Genomic DNA, 26,146 nt, shown 5'->3' with positions numbered 1-26,146 from the left:
TCACAGTCTACCCTGTTGAGGCGTCGCACAGGTCGGCGGCCAAATTGGCCCATCCTGAAAGTCACAGGATCAGCAGCTAACTATACCATGTAAAGAATAACAGAAACATTAATTATAGTTGGAGACCGGAAATATTCGGTGACTCATTTTGTGATATGATAGAATCCAGAAACATTTACATTCATGTTGCTTCAGTGATTGGCTCACAGTTTATTTAAAGGACTTTGAGCCAATTAAAAACCTTCAACCAAAAAAGTATCGAATCTTAAGTATTCTAGTTGACAGGTATCACAAGTAAGTAAGCCAATGAGCATTATGGCATTTGTAGGAAGCTGTTGTACAAAACTGTTAACTTGAATCTTGAAGGAAATCCATTAATTTTTATTTTTTGTGTTTGTACTTATGCATTCTTATATGCTGCTGAAAAAGCAAACTAGTTGTTCTGTAGATTATTTATGATCAGTTGATTTATACGTGCTTATATTTCCAAGTGTTTTCTTTTGCTTGTTTCACAGGATGATGGGTACATAAGACATGGAGCTCAATCACGAGTGTAAAATGTAGTTGCTTTTTTTGTAAAGTGACAGATGCAACAGAACATACCCCACTCATGTAGCAGTTTAGTGTATTTAATTTGGTGTAGTAGTTTAGTAGTGAACTGTGCCTAACGTCGTGCTGTGCAACAATGTGATAAAACTTGGTGATAAACATTTTGAAGCACTTCAGAAATTAACGAACTCCCTTGTGGCCGGTCGTTGGCCACAGTTTCTAAACTAGACGTGTTGTGTTTGGATCCGTCGCCATGTCGTTCCTGAGCAACCTGAAGAAGGTGCTGCATCTCGGCAGCGGAAATGAAGCCAAGAAAAAGAAAGTTTTCAACAACATCAAGATGGACACAGACCCTGAGGAATTCTGGGAAATGATTGGTGAGCTGGGAGACGGTGCCTTTGGGAAGGTTTACAAGGTAAGTTTTGAAGGGTGTTTCATTGCTAATTTAGAGATAAACAATTCTTCACTTATTCCCTAGTGTCTGTTAAAAAATATTCTGTTGATTTACCATATTCAAATGTCTATTCCGAGCCCATGTTAGATTTCACTGGTTCTGTGACGACTACTGTAGATGACGGGCCAAGGGTGATTTTAAAAGACAGGGAACCAACAGAAGTATCAGAAATTTCCACACTGGTGAATGCTATTCAATATTTAAGATACGTAACTTTATTATTTTTCAAACTATTTTCCTTTATTTATAATTGTAATGTAAGTAATTATGAATGTGCTAAAGTGTAATTATTACAATCAAGTATTAAATTACTTTTATATGTAATGAATATGAAATTTTATGTTAGTATTACATAATGCTATCGTAAGAAATCTTGTAATAACCAACTTATCCCATGTGATGCACATACAGCCTTACTCATTATATATTATATTATTACTTTATTACTCTGCTGCACTATTTCGCTTGCCCTAAACCACAGTTTTAATATTTCTGTTGTTTGCATGTAGGAGAGACATAAATACTATGTATATATACTATTCTTACTGTTATTATGTACTGATAGAATGGTATTTGCGCTCACTCAGGTGTGTGAACGTTTGTGTGTGTGTGTGTGTGTGTATATATATATATACACATACACCAATCCCTCGCATAGCACGTCTTCACTTAATGCGAATTCAGTTAGCACGATGTAAATTTTACTGCCCTAGTCTCGAATAGCACGTCTGTAAATTTCAGTTAGCACGAAATCGCCACAGGCTAAAAAAAATCTCGGAAACGACGCGACGTCAGGTATGGAATTCGAGGGGGGAAGAGTGGTTTGGAATGCGAGGGGAAAGAGATGCGCACGCAGATAAACAAACACCGGGCCGTACTGTTGATGCCCGGCCGCAGACCAGGCCCTACCGTTGATGCCCGGCTGCAGACCAGGCCGTACCGTACAGAAACCAAAGCAGATGAAATTGGACACGTTTTTTTAAAAAAAGCAAGATGATAGTGTTAATTTCACCCCAGAAAATATTTAACTAACTTTTATGTTTTGTATATGTACATATTGTACATACAGTAAACTCCCGGTATATCGCGCCCCGATTGATCGCAGAATCGGGTATATCGCGGATCAAACCATGTCCCCCAGTCAGAAATGAATAATAATAATGGAATAAATGGTTGACAGCCGATTAGGATAATTTTGCGTTGTAACTAACAAACTAAGCATCGGGCAGAAAAAAGCCTAGGCGTAGAAAATGTCCGCAGTAAAATTCTAAACAAGATATCTCCGTACATTATTCCTCTATCTTGTAGGGTTTTCAAATTATGGTCCAATCCAGCCCAGTGATATTTTCTGAAACACTAGTTCTTAACGTCGCTTTATCTCACAAATGAAACATCGGACAGGGGACCTGATAAAGCCCACCATCCAGCGACATTATCCAGCGTGACTCGGCTGGGGATTGATGTTGGATAGGCTTGGTTGTCGGCAAGCGCTGGGTAGGGAGAGGCTAGCCGAGAACATGGAGAGAGGTAGAGATTAGAGAGGGCAGAAACACCAGGGGGAGTGGGGGAGGGAATGTGTTCACGCAGCACACAGGCAGAGCATGAGTCACTTGACTGAGCAGCGTCGCTGCGTACAAGGCAAAATCAGGTAGTCCGGTGTTTAAAATTCCACTCCAGAATCTTAATTGGTACTTTACTGGACATCTGTATATAAATGTTTTGTTACAACTTAAACCTACAGACGTAATATTATTGGGTAATTCATTGTATTATACAAGTTCATCTTTTTACTTTGGTATAATGTTTTAACATTAAATAGTAAAGTAAATCGGCTAGCGTATTTTTAATCTTTGCCCAGGAATTCCCAGTGGTCCAATATTTACGTGAACCATACTGTACCACTTTTGCCGTGAGGTAGTAAACAAGTCCCGGAAATGTTTATGTGTAGCGGTCTCCCGACCTTTAAACAGAGGCTGGGGAATATAACACTTGCCGATCCGAGCCACACACACTCAGCAACTCGACACAGCGTTTGGTGAAATAAGTAAAGACAAAGTTTAACACGGTTTTTAATACGGCGTCACTGATTGCGCTAAAATTAAATTGGCACAATTTTTGTTTCCCACATGTGACCATTTATAATTTACTGTAAGCATGGATAATAAAGTTTAACCACTTGACACGATAGACGATTCTTTATTTTTTATTGTACGAATGCTAGAATCGTTTTTTTCCTGTATCTGCGGCCTGCTTCTACAAAAGACAAGCTATCTGTAAGTAAATCTAGAATTTTTATTTTGTCAATCAAACTCGGTACTTTGCGATTCATATTCGGTTTGAAGTATCACTACGGCCTTTCTTTTTAGAAGACTTTGACCACAGAATCGTGTGTAACCGCACACACTGCACTTACTTTTTTACGGACACTGACGAAGCAGATACTGTGGCTGACACCACGAGACTGGCAGCAGCTTGTGTGCCGCACGTGTGTTTGGCGGCGTTTGGTGCGCTCGTAGGCCGTGCGACAAACTGTGCGCGGCACGCGGAAAAATAAAAACAATTCAACATTTAATATTTATCTTTAAAATTTATTATTTTTATTTTTTCACCCGTGTTTAGTGGAAACTGCGGATGCAAAGTCCGCACAAAGGCGGGCCGTCTATACTGTGCGTGCTTGCCGACCTATTAGAACACAGGCGGTGTTTTATGACTTTTGACCTTGGTCACATCGAAACATCGCGGTTATGCAACAACGCGGGTAAAAGTTATGTCCCCCGACAACCGCGTTAAATAGGGAGTGTACCCGTATTTTAATGTTATGTTTGTGCTCTAGGGAAAATCTAAATCTGTTTATCTGTTAACTGATTTGTTTACATAGCTGCTTTTATAAGAGGTGTGCATTACAAATTAAATGTTTACATATGGCTGTGTGTTTTAAAGTTATATAAAACCGGTTCTTAATTTCATAAAAGTGTTTTAATTTTGTTAAGTTTGCCGTCGTCCGGGGTCTCGGGCTCGAGTCCCGGTGCGGTTCCTAGCGGGAGTGGCTGTTGCGAATGTAATGAGTCCGTGTGGGCGCCAGACTAGTTCTGGTGCTAGTCGGTAGTTGGGTCGTGGGGTCGATTGCCCTGCGTGGCCCACTAGGACCGTCGGCGGTGTTGCGTGGGTTTGAGAGATTCCCTACTCGGCGGTGGTTGGGAATAGCAGGTTTAAAGAAGCGTACGCTGGAGTGAGTTAATAAATGACGTGCGTCATTTATTCAGTCGACAGTGGCTCTGGTGTAACGTTGTCGGTTACACGCCACGTCGTACAATAGGTGACGTTACAAGATACAAATTACACAATTACACTCAACTGAGTCTGAGAGTTACTGAATTACCGTAGCACAAGTTTACAAAAGGAATGTTACATGAGGTTGCGCTATATAAGCTCACGAATGTTACGTGGAGAGGTGCGTCGCACAAGTTTACAAAAGAAATGTTACACGAGGTGCGTTGCACAAGTTTACAAAAGAAATGTTACACAAGGTTGCGTTGCACGAGTTTACAAAAGAATGTTACACGAGGTTGCGTTGCACAAGTTTACAAAAGAATGTTACAGCGTCAGTAGTTATTCCGTATTATCGTGTCCCTAGGCGTTTCTGAGCCTGGCTGCTCAACGAGGGATGAGGGTGATTGGAGGCGGCCAATCCCGTAAATCTGCGTATTGAGGCGGTGCTCGCGTCCACGGCAGTGGAGCGCGGACCGCAGCTAAATTCGCTCAAGAGTTCCCTTACGGGGAGTGTCAGCGCCGGAGCGACTGAGATTAACAAATGTTCTGTCCTCGGAAGTCGGCCCGTACCGGATAATGCACCTACCCCGCGGACCAAGTGTGGTGCAGGGGGGGGTGTGATATTTATGCGGCCGGATTAGGTCCTGGACCGAAAAGCTGGACCGGGTACACACGGAGAGATTATTAAAAAGGTTTTGAAGAATGACTATAGTTACCAGAAGTGAACTCGGTCTGGACAAAGGATGATGTCTCTCCGTGGGACGTGCGTCCGCCCCGGTCCACGAGTCGCGCTGTACTGGCGTCATGTCATGGCGTCCGGCCGAGGCTCGGTGGCCCTCGCGCCAGGGTTGACCTCATTACGTTAATTTCTGATCTGATAAGTTAATAAGAGAATTTAATGATGTTAAATTCTTATATAAATTATAAAGGCTGAATTAAGGTCATTTGTCCCTTCTATGAATTGAAAGTTATTATATTTAAGAATTATTGTGTTTGAATTTTTTACGTCACACCAGCGACTGTTCGTTTCTCGTCAGATTGTTCTGGTGTGGTTAATGACGCAACACAAGGTTTGAATAATTATGTCATAAGGTCTGATTGATTGATTCAGGCAGAAGGCCGCCAGGGGAACACTCACACGAGTATTGCTGTAGTTGCACACGTGAGTGCCCGGGCACTCCTACGTCGCACTTCTGTCAATCGACTTTAAATTACTACGTAATATAGTTTAATAATTAGTGTTTGTTTTTATACGTGGTTGATTGAAGTGACGGTCTGTTTATTTGGGGGAGGCCGGGTTCTACCTTAGTTGTTGGTGGCTCGCCTGACTCGGGTGGGCCATGGCTAGGGGCGCGTTCCGTTAGCGGGGTGAATACTGGCGGTTGCAGGTCGGGCTTTAGGGTGGCCTTTGGTCGGACGACGTCAAGTTTTAAACGTAATAACAAAGGATCCAGCTGCTTGCAACAGCAGGCAGACAGACGCGCGCGCGTGTTGAAGGTCACGCCTGGGCGGGCAAGCCAACCTGCTGACTGATGGTAAATATGTTACCACTTATCTCCCGTTACACTGTGCCATGTTTTCTTTATCTAACGTATTCGGTGGTAGGCTTAAAAAGATAAATGATATGACATATGCATTTTCAAGTATTATTCTACGCATTTATATTATGTAAAGATTACTTCCCTACACATCTTGGAACACATTAAATAATTTAGCCTTATATTTATGGGGACTAATGCTTCAGAATACGCAATTTTGATTAACACGAACATTTTTAGGAACGAATTAGTCGTGCTAAGTGAGGGATTGGTGTATATATTAGCTGCCCGACCCGGCTTCGCACGGCTTTACTAATTCTCCCATTTACAGTAATGGTAAAAAAAAAATCAGTGAAAATGTATTACAATGCTGTATAATGTACCGGAGAGAAAATGAATAGCACCGATGGTTTCCCGACTCGTGCACGCAACGTACAACTGATGTACCCGTACTTCGCTACGGCAGTCTACAGGCAGATCACTCTTGCGCCGCTCATTATACATGCCCCTCCTTGTGGGTACGCCACTGCCGCGCGATGCCCGTTGCCATGGAGACGTAGAAGGCATGAACAGTGCAAAATCCTGTTCTCATGCAGACAAAGTACCCACTGTTGCCTGGTTTTAACCACCCATGGGATCTAATTTTCGGAAAATGTCATCCTGCATAACATAAGGAACATTACTGTGAAGTTTCAAGTCTGTAAAATTTATATACTTGAAAAAAAGGGCAATTTTTGATATTTAAAGTACCCGCAAATTTCAACGGTGATGAGGACTGCACTAACAATGAAATAGTCATTGCCATATAGACGAATGAAGCATCAACAAAGCAACAGCCGTTGCCATGGTGATTTCCTACCAAAAACTGGAAATTTTGATATATTACGCCCCCGAAACTCCCCTTGGGATCGGATTTCCGCAGAATCCGTTCTTAGTGAGGCGTCTACGTCACAAAATAGTAACTATGCTAAATTTCAAGTCAATTGGGTATATAGTTTTAGAGATCTCATGATGAGTGGTATTTCGCTTTTATATATAAATATATATAAATATAGTTAAATAAACATTTTCCAGTGGACCAAATTGTGAATCTAAACCATCCTCGAATCCCCGTGAACTCACACAAAAAATTTCATCAAAATCGGTCCAGCCGTCTAGGAGGAGTTCAGTGACATACACACGCACACACACAAGAAAAATTTATATAAAGATATATGTATGTATGTGTGTGTGTGTGTGTGTATGTGCAATTAAAAAACATTCAATAGTCAGGTAATATGATTATTTTAAATATTGGGTGCCTTTTTCAATCAAATTACACAAGCATTTATTATTTTATCATTGGAAAAAAAAATACATGACACCAGATGATAATGAACAGATAACATGTAATTATTATTATTGATATTCTTCCAATTAATATCCAAGAAAATAATAAAATCTTTGCTTCAAAACAGATAAATTGTGTTGCCTATATGGTGGGCACAAACTACCAAATGTCTTTGCACTGGTCAAAATTAAAAATTTTTTCCAATAGAAAGTAAATATATCTTTTTTATCACAAGTTAACACAATTTTTATATAAGGTAAGTTAATTTTGCAACCTGCTAGCTATAATCCAGTGACCATACCTCTGGACGTGTAGTATTTCTAGTGTGTGGTTTTTGAAAAGCAGATTATATTTAAATAAATCACAATTCTTATGAATTTTTACTGCTAAAGTGTGCATTAGTGTTCTGAGCACACATGTAAACTAGTTTACCGTTGATAGTAATATATTTTATGTTCAAAAATGTGATGGTGTCATTAATTTTTGTAGTTAGCAGTCGGTGAGCTAAACCAAGATGGCCTACTTTGGTACTGATGCTGCCTGGACCATCACATAAAATGCGCACAATTTGGCTACGTTTGACACATTCACATTATAAATACTCCTAAAATATACCTTATTATTGTGTGTGTCTGTTGAACCCTTGGTTTAATTAACTTCAAAAGTGACTTTTCACCATTAGGTTACACCTATCTCATTACACCTAAAGCACAAAAATTTTTTCATTATTCCAATTCCCATAATTCAACAAGCCTAGTTTTCAAAAGATTCAAACAATCAAACCTTTGAACACAGTGCCAATCACATTTTACAAATTGAAAATGCTGTCAAAAAGTAGCGAACTGAAATAAACAAAATGGATGTAATGTAAACATACCATAGGTTGTTAAATCATAAATAATAAAACGTTCTTATCAGAACAAAGAAATTACTTGAAGTAATTTAGAACATTGACAGTCAGTCAGATTGCAGAAAAAACTGTAATGTAAATCACTGAAAAATCAGAAATAAGTTTCTGTACGCTGTACAAGTGTTCTCGTACACCCATCTTAAATCTAAGTCTCTTCTCATTAGTGCACATTTTAAACAAGGCCCATGAAATAAAATTAATTTTTGTTCCCAACACGTAAGGCATTCGTGAGAACTATAAAATCTTTCAAATGCCTGTTGAAATACCTTAGGGAGCATTTTTTCAAACACGGTTACAGCCGTACTAGCCGAACGTCTTTGTCTTGTGTACAGATGTCTATCTCTCTACCTCCTGTATGTATGCACTGCTCCACTCCCCCCTCACACCACATCCCCTCCCCAACTTCCCCTTCTCCTGCTTGGATGGCTCGAGGAAGTGAACCCAGACCTCTGTTCCCTTACAGCATATAGCCTGCAAGACTTAGACCTGCTAAGAGACGAATTTACATATTTACTACTTTGCAGCAATCCATTTTACATATTGAGGATCTTAAAAATGTTGGTTGTAATAAGTTACAAAGACAATGTTTTTAGCAACAGATCAATTCGTTAGTACTACCATGTTTATTGTTGGCGCAAGGAAGCAGAATGCTGTTCTGGTTCCCCAGTCTGGCTGGGTGGCTTAGGGTACAATCGGAATGCACAAAGATAAGCGTAGCTCTGAGTTTCAGTGTAAGAAGTGGACAACAGACAATGTTTTGCAGCATTTAAGAGCTGAGTGAAGTGAGAATGTTCTCAAAAATTTAGTGTGTTTGTTTTGAAAGTAGTTATTCTACTGAAATGTTTTTGAATAACAGATTCAGTATCCGATTAAAAAAAAAAAAAAGTGTTTTATTCCTCCTGAAAATAGGTGAGCTGACAATTACCATGTTTCAGAGAATATTCGCCCTTGCTGCAGACTACAGAAACCACTAATGATTTTTGTATGGTTTATTTGCTGAATTGATTTCAGTATTTTGTTTTGAACCCCATAAGGGTTGTTTGACATTTATATTTCCTTTATTGTAGCACATCAGCATATCAATTATATTTATAGTGTGTATTCTTATCATCATATTCATAATTAATATACAGTAGAACCTCGTTTATGCGTGACCAGATTAACCGGGCAATTGGTTAACCAGGTTCTCAATTAAAAATTAAACATATTTTTAATTGAAACTGTGTCTTTTAGGTTATTACAAATAATTTCATTCATACATATTTTTAAAAATTAATAATTAGTGTCAGTAATGTTAGTACATTTGTTTTTTATAAATCACTTACAAAATTTTGTGGTTTGTACAACCTGAATACATTGAAATTTGATTATCTGTGATTTTTGCTTATCCGTGCTGACCTTCCCCTTCATTACCTCGGTTAATCAAGGTTCTACTGTACTCAAAGTTTTTTTATAATATTTTCATTTAATTGTGATGTTTGGCTTGGCCACACTATTTTTTTCTTGGAAAGTAAAGGTGCTGCTTATGTTCCATGAAGTCCTTGCTATGCTTATGTACTGTGTACAAAATGATCAGCCATAGTTTACTCATAGTGCCATCTGCTAACTGGATTAAAACTATTTTATTATTCTGATGTTTGCAGGCTCAAAACAAGATAGGCAATAATCTAGCAGCAGCCAAGATGTGTGCCATTGAGGGTGAAGATGACTTATCTGATTTTATGATTGAGATAGACATACTGTCGGAGTGCAAGCACCCCAACATTGTTGGTCTTCACGAAGCATTCTTCTTTGAGGGGAAGTTGTGGGTAAGATAATGTTAAACATGCCAACGAATTATCTGCAAGATTTTGTGACTTTATTTTGTATCAGCTTAATGTATTACACAAAAGTTTTTTTTTAAATTCTTATTTTGAATGTTTATTGATTTCAATTTTGAAATTGAAAAGTAGCCTACAATCAAATTTTCTATCTTTTATTATAAATGATTTTAACCACTGTAGTAGAGTATCTTGCTCTATCTGATGGTATTTCATTGATGTATCTGTTGCAAAGCTACTTAAGATTGATTTTATATAATTTTGTGCAGGTATGTATTTATAATTTAAATTTTATTTTTTAGATTGAAATGGGTTGTATGTCATTTTAATTTGTGCTGTGTGATGTATTGACTTAAGCTATAAGTGCTCAGTTGAGTTGCCTCCCACCATTAAGTGGTTTGGTGTGGTGACGTGTGCACAGATGCTGATTGAGTACTGCGACGGCGGGGCTGTGGACTCCATCATGGTGGAGCTGGAGAAGCCTCTGAACGAACCGCAGATTGCGTACATTTGCCAGAACATGTGCGAGGGTTTGGTGTTCCTGCACAACAACAAGGTCATACACAGGGATCTGAAGGCAGGAAATGTGTTGCTGACCATGCAGGGTGGAGTCAAACTGGGTACGTGGCGTGTATTGTATTCCGGCTAATCTGGAAACTCGTGAATTTTTTTTTACCAATGTGTCTAAAGAAGTATAACTTCAAAAATATAATTAAAAAAATTGAAATTTTGTTAATGTAGCAATATTTGGGCTTGCAAAACCTACATTTGGAATTTTGTTTAAAGTTCGATAATAAAATCTCACTGAATTGCATGCATTTAGGATTAACATGTAAATCCCTATAACCGTATCTGCCAACTCTCACAATTGGGTCGTAAGTCTCAATATTTTGTACTACCTCTCACTGCCTCAAGACAACATGATTTCCTCCTGCTTTTTTTTGGTTATTAAAATGTTTGCTTTGGGTGTATACGAAATTGTTTTACAAACACCAACAATTGATTGATCACAAAGACTTGAGTAGTATGTACATCTTTGGTGTGTGTTTGTACTTTTATGACTTGAACTGCTAGCACAATAATTATTGTTACCAAGCATCGAAGAATTCACTCAGTCAAAATTGGTAGTTTATTTGCTTTTATATTACTGTGCATTAGTCTGTATTTCATACTTGCCAACTTTTACGATTTTTTATTCAAATGTATTAGAATATCATAGTTTACAATTTTATGAAAGTTACATCTATTTTACTATTTTTTTTTCTTTTTGCATGAGATACACATGCGCACACACATTTTTTAATGAGTTTTAAAAGATCCCAAAATCATCTGAATCGTTTGATTGATGAGATCGATTGTTTACTTTGTTCATGAATCGTGTAGTCGAAGATCATGATGTTTTAAAAGTTAGATCGCCATGTTGTACATACATTCATAAATAAGAGCTATGTGTTGTATTTATTGCAATGAGCAGTCTAATAAAAACAATACGGACAGAGTTTTCATAAAGAATATTGGTAAGCGTACCTGTTCATTTTAAAGTTGGACAAAGGACCCATTAAAGGAGTTCTGTGATATTTGCCTGTGCTATCTGAACATTTCTCACGGTGGTAGGTGTGACATTTTACTTCTCGTGAAATCAATTAAAAATGTGAACAATATGCATGTTCATTAATTTAGCACCTGAAAGGGACACTTGATTGTTTTCCATCAAAAATTTATGAGGTTTTGATGGAAATATTTATATTATTTTGATAAGAGTGCAAAACGCAAAGATTGTTGGAAAAAATTTCAACATTTGCATGGTAGTGAAACAAGGAAAATTCTAAAATGTGATGTTTGTCACTTGGCAGGAGTTTAACAAGATTAGTTGAGCATTGGAATCCATTGTTAAGCTTTATAAAATCTTAAGACAAGCATTGTGTTCAAGACTGTTAAACTCATTCATAGTTCCAAACGGTCAACCCCCTAAGCAAACTACATCCACACATTCCATTCTTCCTTGGAAAAGGAAGCATTCAGATGATGGAAAGCCATCAAAGAAAAAAACAACTATTCTGCATAGGGAATTTTTTTTTTGCAGTCTGTAGGCTCCGAGTGATTTGAGTCAGGACATGTAGTTGAAAACACAATTTGCGTATATTTTTCATGCCCTGCATTATTTTAAGTAATTATACTTTAAATTTTGTGTCTAAATTTTGTATTATAAGTAAGCCTGTGCGAATATCAGTTTTTTAGTTTGAATAAAATTTGAATACGAATACCAAATTATTCTCGAATACGAATATTGAGTTCGAATAATTGGAATGAGAATTGAAATCCCATAAAACATGTTATATCACATCACATTACAATATGATAACGGGTACATATTTACTGATATAATGTATGTAGAATCAAAAAACTGACAGTACTTAAAATTTTAAGGTTCTCCAATTTTATAATTAGTTAGTATTAAAAAAAGTCTTGTCACATCACTACATATTAGCTAATTTAAATTTTTGTGGATAAAACCAAGCTGCTCTACATTTTCGGGGAGTAGACTCTCTCTTCTACACGTCACAATGTTGCCAGCTGTTGAGAAAAGTCTCTCACTGCACACTTGTGTGTCAGGTATAGGCAAGTACTTTCTTGCTACCACAGCTATATTTCGGAAACAAGTGCGCCCCTTCTATGTCCAGAAACTGAAAGGATTTTCATTCTTTGGGATTAAATGTGCTGCCAGATATTCGTTTACTTCTCCTTGGATAGTTTCTTCGTAGCTTGCAAGCGTAGATTGAGCTGCTGTTAAATGTTTCACGTAGGCCCACAGAGATGACTTCTTAATAGGCATTTCACTTGTAGCCTCACTTGTCTCAGTTATAGTTTCAGCTACTGTGTTCAGCTTACACAGCTTACATACCTCCCTGCACAAATTTTCAACCCATATTTTTTTTTTCATCCTCAATTAGTGAATCTTTGAACCGTGGATCTACCATCATAGAAAACACATTTACTTACAATCTTGGTACACCATGAAACGTGATCGCAAGCTTTTAAGTAAGTTCTTGGCAAGAGTTACTGCTTGCTCTTCATCAGAAGTATAATTTGCCAACATATTCTCCATGCAGAAGAAAATGGGAAAAAATTAGCAAACTAGTAGGGAAACTATCTGAACTGACCTCTTTAGTAGCTTCTGCAAGAGGTTCCAAAACATCAACAGCCTTACAGAGATTCCATTCACTCTGAGTGAATGAGTCCAAATTAGTTCCTTGTAGAGCTGCCCCAACTGATTCTCTAACCAAAATAAGTCTGGCCAGCATGTCACGTTCCGAATTCCACCTTGCTTTCAATATCTTGAATTAATTCAAGAACAGGTTCCCCTAATCTCTTTTGCTTTTCATGAAGCCTATCCCTTGCTGAAGTGCTTCGTGAGAAGTACCCCACTATGGACCTTGCTTTCTGGCACATATTTTGAAGTCCTTCTGTTTCCTTCTTGGCATCTCCAATTGCCAGCTGCAAAGTATGTGCAAAACAAGTTCGTGATTTGCAATTTATTGCTTTAAGTGCAGCTCTAAAGTTACGAGCATTGTCTGAGACAATAAACAGTGGGATAGTGTTTCCTTCACTTAATATGTCTCATTCCTCCAGAGTTTCAACAATAGAAGCTTTTATGGAAAGTGCTGTATGAGCACCACTCAGTTTGCTGACTTTTAGGCAGTGAGACCTGTAATTAAAATGTGTGTCTGCATAATGGCAAGTGAGAGACAGATAAGAATCTGAGGCTCTTGATGTCCAAGAATCTGTTCTGAATGACATTGACTGAATATCTTGGATATCATTAGCCAATGTTTCCTGCATTTTACTTTTGCATTTTTGGTACAAATTTGGAACAATACTGTGTGAGAATGTTGTACGGCTTGGAACAGTGTATTTGGGTTGTGCTTCCTCCAACATTGCCCTAAATCCTGGTTCATCTACAATGGCAAAGGGATGCATACCTTTTACAATGAAATTTGCTACCCTGTCAGTTAGTTTTTTTGCATTAGGGTTTGAAGGCTTCCACTTGTTTGGCTGAATGAAGCTGGAAATTATTGACTGTGTGTGTGTGATGAACCTGCAGAAGTCTCCATCCGTGTCCTTGTAACTTTAAGTTTCTTGACTTGTGATTGATAATCTGAATATTCATCATAATGTAGCTGCAAGTGGTTAATCATGGTAGTAGTTGTCCCTGAAAAAGTGGAAAATGTATTTATGCAGTATGAAAAACTTATTAGATTTTTTTTTAATTTTATTACATAGAAATTAAAATTTAAAAAAAAACTGCATGATTTTAACTAAGATAAATATTGCAATTGTCATAAATCCACTTTTTTTTTAAAATTAATTTCACTTAAGCATATCAAGATCAGATCTATAATTTGTTTCAAGCAATAAAAAGTTTTGAATTCATGAATGTTTAAAATTTTTCAATGCTATGAATCTAGACATCTGCCATTTTCATGAAATATTCATTTACATCATTATAAGTGTCTTGAGTGTGTTTAAAATTGTGGTGCTTAATTTTAAAAATATTAAAAGTTCCAGACTGAAATAAGGTGTGAGATTTTTATTAGGTTAATAAAGGGTGCAGTTCTGTTATTATCTACATAAGCACACTTTAGCACAAAGAAACAATACTTAAAAACTACACTTGTCAATCACAGATGTGCTAACCTATCCATGTGATAACAATGTAATCCTTTATCATATTCAAAGACTGTTAAAAAAATCATCTAGGTAATTTCATGCAAAGGTGATGAATGTTTCATGTTAATGACTATGATATAACTATTTAATACATACACTTTGGAGTTTTCAAACGTTTCTTGCATCGTTTGCATATTGTTTCTTGTTTACTTGTTTGCGACTTGTCAAAAAATTTCCAAATCACAGATCATCCCACTGTTGGAACATCAGCCATTCTGATGTTCACTGCGCAAGTACTTATAAGTAATGGCTCTGTATGCCACCTTACTATTGCACAAATTATAAAATCTCAGCAGTCAATGTTACTATAAGACACAATTCATAAATACGCTGTGTGGGAATGGAATTTCATTTCCTGTAATTCGGGCTGGGAAATAATTATTTCTCATGGGAATCAAAATAGGATCTGAAAAAAAATAAGAACTCTAATAAACACCCTCCTAGTGTAACTTTTTTTTTGACGTGTGGGACAGGATAATTGCCTGAGCTGTCACAACGCAAGGAATTTGGGAAGGGTGGGAAGGGTTTGAAGGGGTGGGGGTGGGGTGGCCGCCAGCATCCTGTCGTTTACTGTGTATTATCCTATTGATAAACATTGACGTAGCATGTTAGGCTTTTGGAGTCTTTGCTGTGAGCATGCGGCCAGATGTTTTTCACGTGGTCTGTACAATTTTCTTTCTCTTCGCCGTCACGTTCGGAACAAAATTACAGTGCCGACAAACCATGTTCCACCCTCTAATCTGAAAACTGTCACATATAACACCCGGGTTGTGTGGATTTTACAGACACGTATTTATCTTTATCAGTATGCTGACGACATTCTTCTTCATAAAATAATTTAGTTATCGCTCTGAATTACTGTGTTAAAACGGGCTTTACATGGCCAGATGTAGTGGAATAACTCCACATACATAACTCTAAAACATTACGAAAATCCCGCGGAACTTTTGCCCCCGCCCGAGAGAAACCTCCGTGATCCCGCTCAGCCTTTTTCGTAAATGACTGAATATTCGTTTTTTCGAAGTGTTAGTATTTGAAATAGAATCGAATACGAATAATTAACTATTCGTTTTGATATTCGAATATTCGCACAGGCCTAATTATAAGTATATTATAACAGAGAAAATGAATTTGCTCGTTACCGATGTAAGATGTTACACATCACTGGCGAGTACTGAAAGACTCACGCTTTTTTTTTACTTTATTTTATTTGCAGCATTGAACTAATCTGCCATTCTTTGATGAAGAATTGTGAATTTCTTTTATGATATGTCCATTTGGCAATATGTCAGGCTTTTATTTAGCTAACAGTGCATTTTAATGATTCAGATAGTGTGCTGCCTCTGTGCATTTTGAAGAGGTAACTACTTCTAGTATTGTGTTGTAAATAATGTAGCATTTGTAATTTTTTTTGTTCCAGCGGACTTTGGAGTATCGGCAAAAAACAAATACACGCTCCAAAAGCATGACACATTTATCGGCACACCTTACTGGATGGCACCAGAAGTGGTCTTGTGCGAAACATTTCGTGACAATCCATATGATTTTAAGGTAAATTCTCAGTCACATTTCTCTTCGACATGTTTGCTAGTATAACATTAGTCTTGTTTTTGTATTGTGTAAAACTGAATCAAAATTTTTTAGTACATAATTTTTTTTTAAATGTAAATTTCTTTATACTCTCTGGAAAGTGTTGCATTTATTAAAGTCAATTGCATTTATGGTATAACTATAGCACACACAGTCTGCTGTGTGTGTTTTGAGACCACCGCTTGTACTTACATCGTAATGTTTTATTTTTTTTGCAGGTGGATATCTGGTCTCTTGGCATCACGCTCATAGAGTTGGCTCAGATGGAGCCCCCGAATCACGAGATGTCCCCCATGAGAGTGTTGCTTAAGATACAGAAGTCCGACCCCCCTAGGCTCGACCAGCCCTCCAAGTGGTCTCGAGACTTTAATGAATTCATTTCAAAATGTCTTATCAAGGATCCCAGTCAGCGACCCACCGCAGATGAATTGCTCAAGGTAAGTTTCAGGAAAAGAAGGAACATGATATTATTACAAGCACAGATGATTTGTGATTTTATGTATTACCAGCAGTTGTACATGTCAGTGACAATTTTAAGTTTCAATTTTAATAACTTAAGTACAGTAGAATATCTCTTAACTGAAACAAAAGGAGCTAACCAAAATTATGGATGATAGTTTTATATATATATATATATATATATATTAGGGATGGGACGAATCCGAATCCTTGTTCGAATCCTCAGTGTTTGTCATCGAATCTCGAATCCCAGTCCCACACTAAACTTCACATGTTATTAAAAAAAATCATTTATTTAAAAAAATTACATAGGCCTATGTATTAAAAAAAATCACATGTGTATCTATAAAATTATAAAATAAGTGCATAGTGTATACACCTGATATAAAATAGAGACAAATAACCTCAAAAACCACACACGTAAGTTTGCATCTGTCTAATTCTCTGTTAAATTAATCCTTCCTATGTTTTCAATAAAATACGTTTGTATAACAGATACCATTTAAAAAAAAGTTACGTTTTTTTCTGCAATGTTATATTATTGAAGGTTGGAAATGATTGAGTAGTTATGCTAATTGACAAAATGCAGCTTTGTTTATCTTATGTTTGTGCTATTTCCGTTACCTTTATAATATAGTTTAGGTATACAATTTTCTAGAGCTGGACAAACCTCAGTTTTCTGGTTTCGAACCGAACCGAACTGAATCAAACCATAGCAAAAAAATTTTGAATCGAGCTGAACCAAACCTCATACAGAAATAATTGTTTTGAATTAAAATGAACCGACCACCAGCATTTTGGTCTTTAACTGAATGGTGAGAAATAAAAGTTCTCCAGCCATATGTAAAATTAAAACTTTATATAGCTTAGCTTTATTAAATTGCAAAACATTTTATAAGTAAAGTTTATGCAATAAATAATGAAGGAAAGAAAACAGTTTAGAGAAAATCATTTTGCATTTAATTTCTTTATATATACATACTTTTAATTCATGAAGTAGTTCCATCTAAATTTCATAAAGAGTATCTTCCTTTTTCAGTGTATACTAACCTTCATTAAAAAAAATATAATATTATAAAGATGACGAACATTCAGCATAACATATTTTTGTGGTAGACATAACCTAACATTTTTAATAAGTAAAACTTTTTAATAGGACATTAAAAAAAAGTCGAATGTGAATTAAGTTACCTATTTACATTACAAAACCCGCTGACTGCAGTTGCTGTTTTCTTGGAAGAATGCTGCTCGTCAGAAGAAACTTTAGACATTTTTTGGGGTGGTTCTGGGTCGTCATTATCTTTTCTCCATTTGGAAAACTTCAACGACGTAAGCCTTCTCATCGCAAATCACCTCAAGAACAATAACATTGTAAACGTAAAATAAGAAGTGTGGTTATAGAAATTTGCCAAGGTCAATAGATACCAGGTCATCTCATCCCGCTATTTTACTGTTATTGGTCAATCGCATCTGACGTACATGCTAGACCATATTGCCGCGGGAATTCAAATTAATCACGTGTCTAAATGGCACTTTCTTAAATTTTCCTATTCACATAGACTGATGTAATTTATGTACAGGTGAAATGTATCACGTGTTTCCGCTAGTAATATATTTAATCTTTGTTATGTTGTCAGTTATTTAATCGTAAATTAGGCTCAAATGTGTATTTTAAAATCTAAACTGGTGTTGTTGGTAAACATTGTGATGCGTGTTGTTCTTGCAATATTCACAACATTGTGTTATTTAATGATAGTTTGTTTATGCTTGTTACCATTGATAAGTAATTATATTCAATATTACATTTAGCTTCCTTGCTAGATGTTTAAGTGTCAACATGTTATGTTCATTTGCAGTAGTAAACAAACTTTGTAAGTGTATTAAATATCATACAATATAACAAGTTTTATGGTAATGACTATCCTTCAAAAAATATTCTAAGAATATTTAATGGCCCTTTAACTATCAAATTTCATATTTGTGTGTAGTAATATGATTTTGTCTAATCCATTGCATTCTAACCTGTGGATCTTCCACATGTGATCCCTCTGCCCTTTACCTATCTCTGAGCTTTCCAAAATCCCCTCCCTTTAATTACCTTAACCTATTTCACCATTCTTTTTCTCCTCCTTTACAGTGTGTCCCACACAAGCTCCATCATCATCACTGATGGTCTATGCATCTTCCTTCTTCCGTCATCGTTTCTCCTCCGATATTTGTCACTTATCTCACTACATTGCATTGTACCTTTATAACTCTTAAATGTCCATCGCTAGGTACGAGTCCCAAATTCCTGTGGCGTATTCCATATCTGGTTATCACCAGCATGGAAGATGCCTTTTCATTGACTTTTATTTCTCTCCTGTAGTGTCATAGCAGTTAACCCCAGACCCCTACTCCCTTCTTCACCGTCCGCTATTTTTTTATTTTATTTTAATTTACTCATCATGCTTTCCCAGACATCTTTCATTATGAACAGCAAGGGCCCCATGGCACTCCCCTGTGGTACGTACTCCATGTCACCACTCCCTCTTCCTACCATTAATTTAATATTAAGTGAGCTAGTAATTTTGCATAGAAAATTTTATTACAGACCTGTCATTTATAATTATTAATTTAAGTAAAAAAATTAAACTGCACTCTAAAGCTGTCTGGCCTACTATTAACCATGTCCCTTTCCATCAGCTGTAATTCTTAAGAATGGTAACTCCTGAGTAACATGGTAAATGATCACTATGTGAAAGATTTGCTAGGTTTACAAGGATCTGTAATTCTGAAAATGGTAGCTCTAAGTGAAAGATTTATTAGTGTACAATAATAACACAATTATTTTTTTAAAGTAATTAATTCTTTAAAAGATATGTATTTCCCTGCTTAAATTCTTTCATTTTAATCCTTACTCAACTTATTTACCAAAAACTAATAGTCTCCAAAATTACCACATATACTATTAAATTTTGATATAAAATCTCAAATTAAAATTGCAAAACAAACTCCCAGATCATTTACCATGATAAAAATATTTTGGTATTTTGGCATTCTTGGCAGGTACATGTTTCCAAGCTGGTATTCCTAAATATGCTCCTTTCCCACTACGGCCACTACTTACGCACCATAGTGCAGGCAGTAAGGCATACTCAGTTTCTGATTTACCTGAACACTTCTTCTGGAAGAAAACATGCCTAAAACACTGAAACACTTTATTCCTACCTTGTGATACTTTCCAACAAGTGGTCCGCAAATATGTGGCTTAAAACACAAATATCACAGACCATTGTTCAAAGTCTTTATTACATGATACATCGCTGGGTAATTTTATTTCATCTCTTAACATTGGAACGTAAAATTGTACTAAGCCGGTAATGAGAAACAGTATCACATAAACATCATTTGCAGTTTAGACAAACATAATTTTTTTTTGAACGAGAGTAACTAGAATAAAAAAATATATATTTTTTAATTTGTCAGAAAATTAAACTACTGGTAGAAGATGGAGCATGAGAATAGTTTTTTTTATTTTGTGATCAGATGTTCACAGTAGTAATCATATTTTGAACTGTTAGTTACAAAAAATTTCACCACAAAATGCCAAACTTCTGCTGTAAGAGGTAGAAAGAGGCAGGTTTTTTAAATGTGTAGACAGTGACATTCCTCTAGTTTCAAAGGTTAAATGTGCAAAACTTTATTTGTGTAGAATAAAATTGTACATTTGTATATTTAAAAAAAACAGCATGCAAACAAACATATACACTTAATTTGTATCAATATAAATGTTTATTTACATGTTCGTAATTAATCTCCTTGATTGTGTTTGTAAGATTAATTTTTTGTTACAAGTAAAAAATATATAAATGTTGTAAGACCTAGTGAAAAATGACCAAGCTATAATAGTAATTACAACAATTATGTGAACAAATAACCATCAATAATATAATCCTCTATAACTCTAGTGTGTTAAAATGTAGTAAAAATTTATGTACCTACTTAAAATAATTCTTAAGTGACAGGATTTAAACCTGGAAACTTGTAATCCATAACTACGTACAAACCACTGAGCCAAATAAACATAATAATTTACTGTGAAAAATATTTCATTGTAGGTAAGTGTTTATATCCTAGGAGTGTAACATCTTTTAAAACTTGCAATATTTATTTTTGTGACTATTAAATTTATTACTAAATGTACTCGTGATTATATTGATGATTTGCATTTCGAAGTCACCATTAATTTATCAGATTTTCATTATTTTTCATGCACATAACACATTTCTCCATATCTTAAATTGTTTTCATTTTATTAGATGCAGTCTGTATACTCTCATCATAATTCTTTACTGCTAGAAACAGTAACAAGGTAAAGGTAATTTTTCTCAAATAATTCATCAGAAATATTTCAACACTCCAAATCTGATCCCAGAACATAATTCATTACATCAAAATTCAGTATTTAACAAAATATATCTAGGTAATCCATAATAATCTACATTTACTTATGCCTATTATAAATTGTGGTGAGTAAGAAGCTATGAAAGAAATACAATTAGTCACTATGTTCTGTCATACAAACTACATCAATTGACATGATTTTTCTTTCTAAATATTTCATCAACATAAATAGGCACTTCAAGTATGTTTTATAATGAACACATATTTGAAAGATAAATAAAAAGCTGACAAAAATATACAAAACTTTATTTTTTACTACAGGCATTATCTCATTACTATTTTGCTTTAATTGCTTTTTTCAATGCAAATGTGTAGGAATTGTTTTCCCAACTTGTAGCTGATCATTTATTACATTAATTTACATAAAAAGTAATTTAATATTTTTTCTGTAATTTTACATATTTGCGAAGTTTCAAATGGTTTAGCGTTAAGTCTCCTTAATGAAATATGTACATAAATAAATTTTGTTACCAAGATATTTATGTAAATGATATAACATTATTTACATTTTGGTTAATACCACCTCTATTAAATGTTAAATTTATTTATTATACTGTTGCCATTAGTTTTTTTTTATAAAAGTCATTTCGCACAAAATCCTGGATAAAAAGAATTAGTGTGGCAGCTAGCCATGAAAATTAATACCATATTTTCTTTATCTCTGAAATTTATATGGCATATGTATGTATGTGTGTGTGTATGTATATATGTATATACATACACACACACATACATACATAACTATATATTTGTACAAATAAAATATAAACTGCAAGACTTTCAATATCATCACACTTTAATGTGATTGTTAAATGGACAAAGTCACAAGACCCACTTGGCTGACCCAACCACAGGCTGGAAACAGTGGATGATGATGCTTAGTATAAATTTTGGTGTGTGGTAGACAAATCATGTTATAAATTGAGGTAAAACTAAGCATGACTCCCTAAATACTTCATTTGGAGCTAACAAGACATATTTTACATCACTAGATTATTACTTGTTACCATGGGCACCCATACCTGGGGCAAAGCACCCCCCCCCCCCCCCCCTTGATAGAGAAAGACAAAATTGTAGTTACGTATAAGTCGTCCAACACTGAAATATTTTCACGTAGAAGATTTTAAATATATGTACCTACTTACAAATCACCATTTGTCTTCCAAAATATTTAAAACACCATATACCTCCAGATCTCACCCCCCCCCCCCCCCCTTCAAAATAAGACATGGGTGCACTTGCTTGTTACATAAGTATACAAACACATTTGTAACTTTTCCATGCATCTGAATTACTTAGTTTGATATGCTACATATTTTCTATTCATGTTGAAAACAACTGTGGTTAGGTTCAGGTTTTTTTTTGTTAAACTGCATTAAATCACTGTGGCCCAATTATGACCACAAAACATATATAAAATTATAAAATGCACAAATATGTAAATATAATAAGAACATAGACAATTACTTGTGAATGTAACAAGGGACAACTCTTTGCAATATGTACAGAGTTATTTATTTAGTTTCAATTTAGTGAAAAACCAGAGAAAGAAAACAATACAATGAAAGAATGAGTGATCTGACAAGCTATGGAATGTTTGCTATTTAAAGATAAACAAAGCAATGACAAATTAATTAAACCAGAAAATGAAGTTCATTAGGTGTGGTTCACATCAAACATGCTTTTATTCAATGAACGATGAGCAATATCAGGAGCCTTATTGTTTTCCTACAAACATAATACATCCAATAACATTTAGTCCTGTCAAACAGTTTTAGAAGTTCTATCTTGCGAAGTCATAAGTTTTTGTTAAACAATTCTGTAGCAAACACACATTCTGAAATTATCCATGACTGCAATTAACATGTAAATTATTTCATATGAAATACAAAAGATTACTATCACTCCAAACACACCCCACAATTTTTTTTGCTAAATCTAAATTAAATGACACTTCCTTCAAAAAATCTACAAGCCTACTATTTATGTTACAATTTTTTTCATTTTCTTGCACACTTTGTTGCTGCTTCTTCCAACACGTATTTTACTTAGCTGTCTATTGAAATGATTCAATCTTAAAAAATTCCTTATTCTTACAAATGAAGCAACCAATTTCTTCTCAACAGCAGGCATTTTTACATTACTAAACCACAGCACGAAAACAAAATCAAAACAAGCACGCAATTTCACAGTTTTGTTTACTTTAAAGGTCTAGCGGATACGTCATATCACGGAAACACCCGAACGACCAAACTCGTTTTTCTTCTGTTGAGACGACCTGGTATCTAATGACCTTGGAAATTTGCGTCAGGAAAAAGAAAACACGAGAAATAATGATGGCTGCCGCGACTACGCTAGTCAACTTAGTACCGTACTGTAAAATTTACTGGACCAGTACTTTTAATACACAAGATTAAATTAATATTTTCAGTACTTGACTGTCATAACCAAAACGGCCAAAGAAAATAAATACATCCCAGTAATTTAAAATACGTAATTCACGTAATCATTTCCTACCGCATTTGTCTTGTGTTAACTTGATCACGTTAGTTTTGCCGAAATACGAGAGTTATCGTACATGCGTTTTAGTCTTACGTATGGGGTACGCAATGTTTGGTGATTTTACAACACTTCTCGTACACGCACTATAGTTAAAGGTATAATATACAATACCTTTGGCATTTGTACGATAGTTTATATTACGTAGTACGAGAAATGCATACAAAATTCTCTAAAGTAAACAAAAAACAAAGCGCGCCTATATGAAAAAAATGCTATGCAAGTTATGCGACTAATAATTTTTTTTTAATTTTGTCTGCGCTTGAAACTGTAGAGGCGACGATTATGCGATAAAAGTCTGAATATTACAAGTAATGGAATTTTGTTGTGCTGTTTTGTGAATGTTCTCAAATGGGGGTTAGAAATTTAGAAAAACGTCATTTTTTTTTTAAACGAACGTTCGGTTTTTCAAATATATTATATGAGGTTTCGAACTGAACTGAACGTAAGGGTTCGGTTCGATTCTAAATTTTCGAACTTCGTCCAGCACTACAATTTTCAATTACTACCTAAAACTCTTAAAAACCCACCTCGAATCCTACCTCGAATCCCACCTCGGATCCTACGAATCCTCGAATCCATAGGATTCGGTATATTCGACGAATCCAAGATTCGAAAATCCCATCCCTAATATATATATATATATATATATATATATATATATATATATATATATATATATATATATTTTTAATTTAGGTCAAATAAATTAAGGCATACTGTATTCAGACAGATTGTCCAATATTTATTAACAAAACACATTCTATAATAGAGAACATGTGTACAAACCTATTTTCAATTATAATACAGTAGCACAATTTGTCTATCTTAATGAAGTTTCAAAACAGATTGACTGGTGATAGGTGCACAAATACAAAATGGCAGCAAGTGGCATAATCCCTTTCCTTCAAGGTGAAACTCCACACGTGTGTGTGCCACACTTCTAGTGAACAACACAAGCACATCTCAGGTGTTCGCAAACCCTATTCTCGAGATGACTTGTTGCATCCGCCCCTCACCAGCTCACTCTCACTCACTCTCAGCTTTGTCTAAGGCATTGACTATACAGACAACAAACTCACTACATTAGTCTTTGGTCTCTCCTTTTTTTTTCCCTTCATAGCACGTTTTGGATGAACACTATTGTGGTTAATATTATAAGTTTACTGTAGTTAAATGCTGTTAGCTGAGTAGAATAATATTTTACTCAATATTGTATCTTTAATTAAATAGGCTATATATGAAAAAACCAAATTGGCTTATACCTGTGTCATGAATGAAAATTCATTAAAAAAACTGATAGAAAGAAAAAACCAAAGGAATAGTATCTGGTCAATCAAAAGCTACAATGAGTATGGAAATATTTACAGTTTATAATGTGTTTATTTTAAGTTTATGTTAGGTTTATTTAATTACATTTATAGTTTAGTTTTTTTTAGTTTATTTGTTAATAATTTAATTTTAATTACTTGTGTTGAAATTTGGTTCGTAAGATATCAAGTAAACAAATATACGTATGTACTTTGAAAAGATTTGAATAAGCTGGAAGCTCAGAGAAACAGCTGCTTCTGTTAGCTCAAGTTTATAGTTAACTTTTTATGTAACTTTTAATTGGTGGTGTTATTTACATTTAATTTTTTTGGGCAGCATAGACACTTTAAACATTTATTGTTATTTATTTTTGAATGTATGTGTGCATATAGAAAACTCTAGAATGTGCGTGATGTCTTTCTGCGTGAGTGCGCGCAACAGTGGCACGAGCGTGGCCAGTGTGTGTGTGCGGGTGGACACAGGACAGTCTCGTGGGGGCGGGCGACCAAGGCAGGTCGTGGCTGCCATACTAGTCGGGTTCCGAAGGTGTGGAACTACTTTAAAAGAAATAGCGACAGTGTCTACGAGGATGCGTGTTACGTTGGTAGTGAACGGGATAACAGAATGATTAGCCAAGTGGCGTTCCTGTATTTTACAAGTCGCGTGAGCGGCGAGATTTCAGAGTTGAAACGTGAAGTGCACATTCAGCGGTGAGAGTCATGCAAACACCATGTTCGGCTGCCACTGTGAAGCCGACTGTGAAACCTGCTCGGAGCATTTAAGGACGTCGTTTCGTCCTATTCACCTTCTCAAATTTGAGGCGTGAGTTACCTAGCTCACGTGAATGCTGTTGTAAACAGGACTTAATCACATGTAAGTGGGGGGCCCCGTTTTTCTGTTTGCCGAGTTGCAAGTAGTTCGAACCCAAGCAAGACTGTGTGTGTTTCAAAGAGAAGTACATGGCTGTGAAAATTTTCGGAAGCATTAATATAATAACTGAAAATATGACTTTTTTGCACACAAAATATGTCATGAGTCATGATGGACTTCAAAGTGATTATGCTGGCCCAACTTTTTAATAATCTTTTTGTAAGACTTTTTCTTGTAACAAAAGTTTAATAGTTTTTTTCTTTAGCTCCCCAAATTTATGTTGTATCTACAAACTTATTAAAATAATTTTTA

The 26,146-nt window shown here is 35.6% G+C and overlaps 1 protein-coding gene across 3 annotated transcripts in view; it reads left to right on the top strand.

Annotated features, from left to right (window-relative positions):
- The window catches only part of LOC134530431 (serine/threonine-protein kinase 10), a 123,872-nt gene that overhangs the window by 7,787 nt on the left and 89,939 nt on the right, over positions 1–26,146 (top strand). For all 3 annotated transcript variants that reach the window (XM_063365247.1, XM_063365246.1, XM_063365248.1), the window contains exons 2-6: positions 516–964; positions 9,695–9,859; positions 10,293–10,491; positions 16,020–16,150; positions 16,408–16,626. In XM_063365247.1, the coding sequence (XP_063221317.1) occupies positions 803–964; positions 9,695–9,859; positions 10,293–10,491; positions 16,020–16,150; positions 16,408–16,626 (876 nt within the window). In that variant the 5' untranslated portion in view covers positions 516–802. The remainder of the gene's footprint in view (positions 1–515; positions 965–9,694; positions 9,860–10,292; positions 10,492–16,019; positions 16,151–16,407; positions 16,627–26,146) is intronic.

Source organism: Bacillus rossius, chromosome 3 (genome assembly GCF_032445375.1).
Source record: "Bacillus rossius redtenbacheri isolate Brsri chromosome 3, Brsri_v3, whole genome shotgun sequence".
Lineage (NCBI taxonomy): Eukaryota > Metazoa > Arthropoda > Insecta > Phasmatodea > Bacillidae > Bacillus > Bacillus rossius.
Note: the sequence above shows the minus strand (reverse complement) of the source record. Positions and strands in the feature narration are given on the sequence as shown.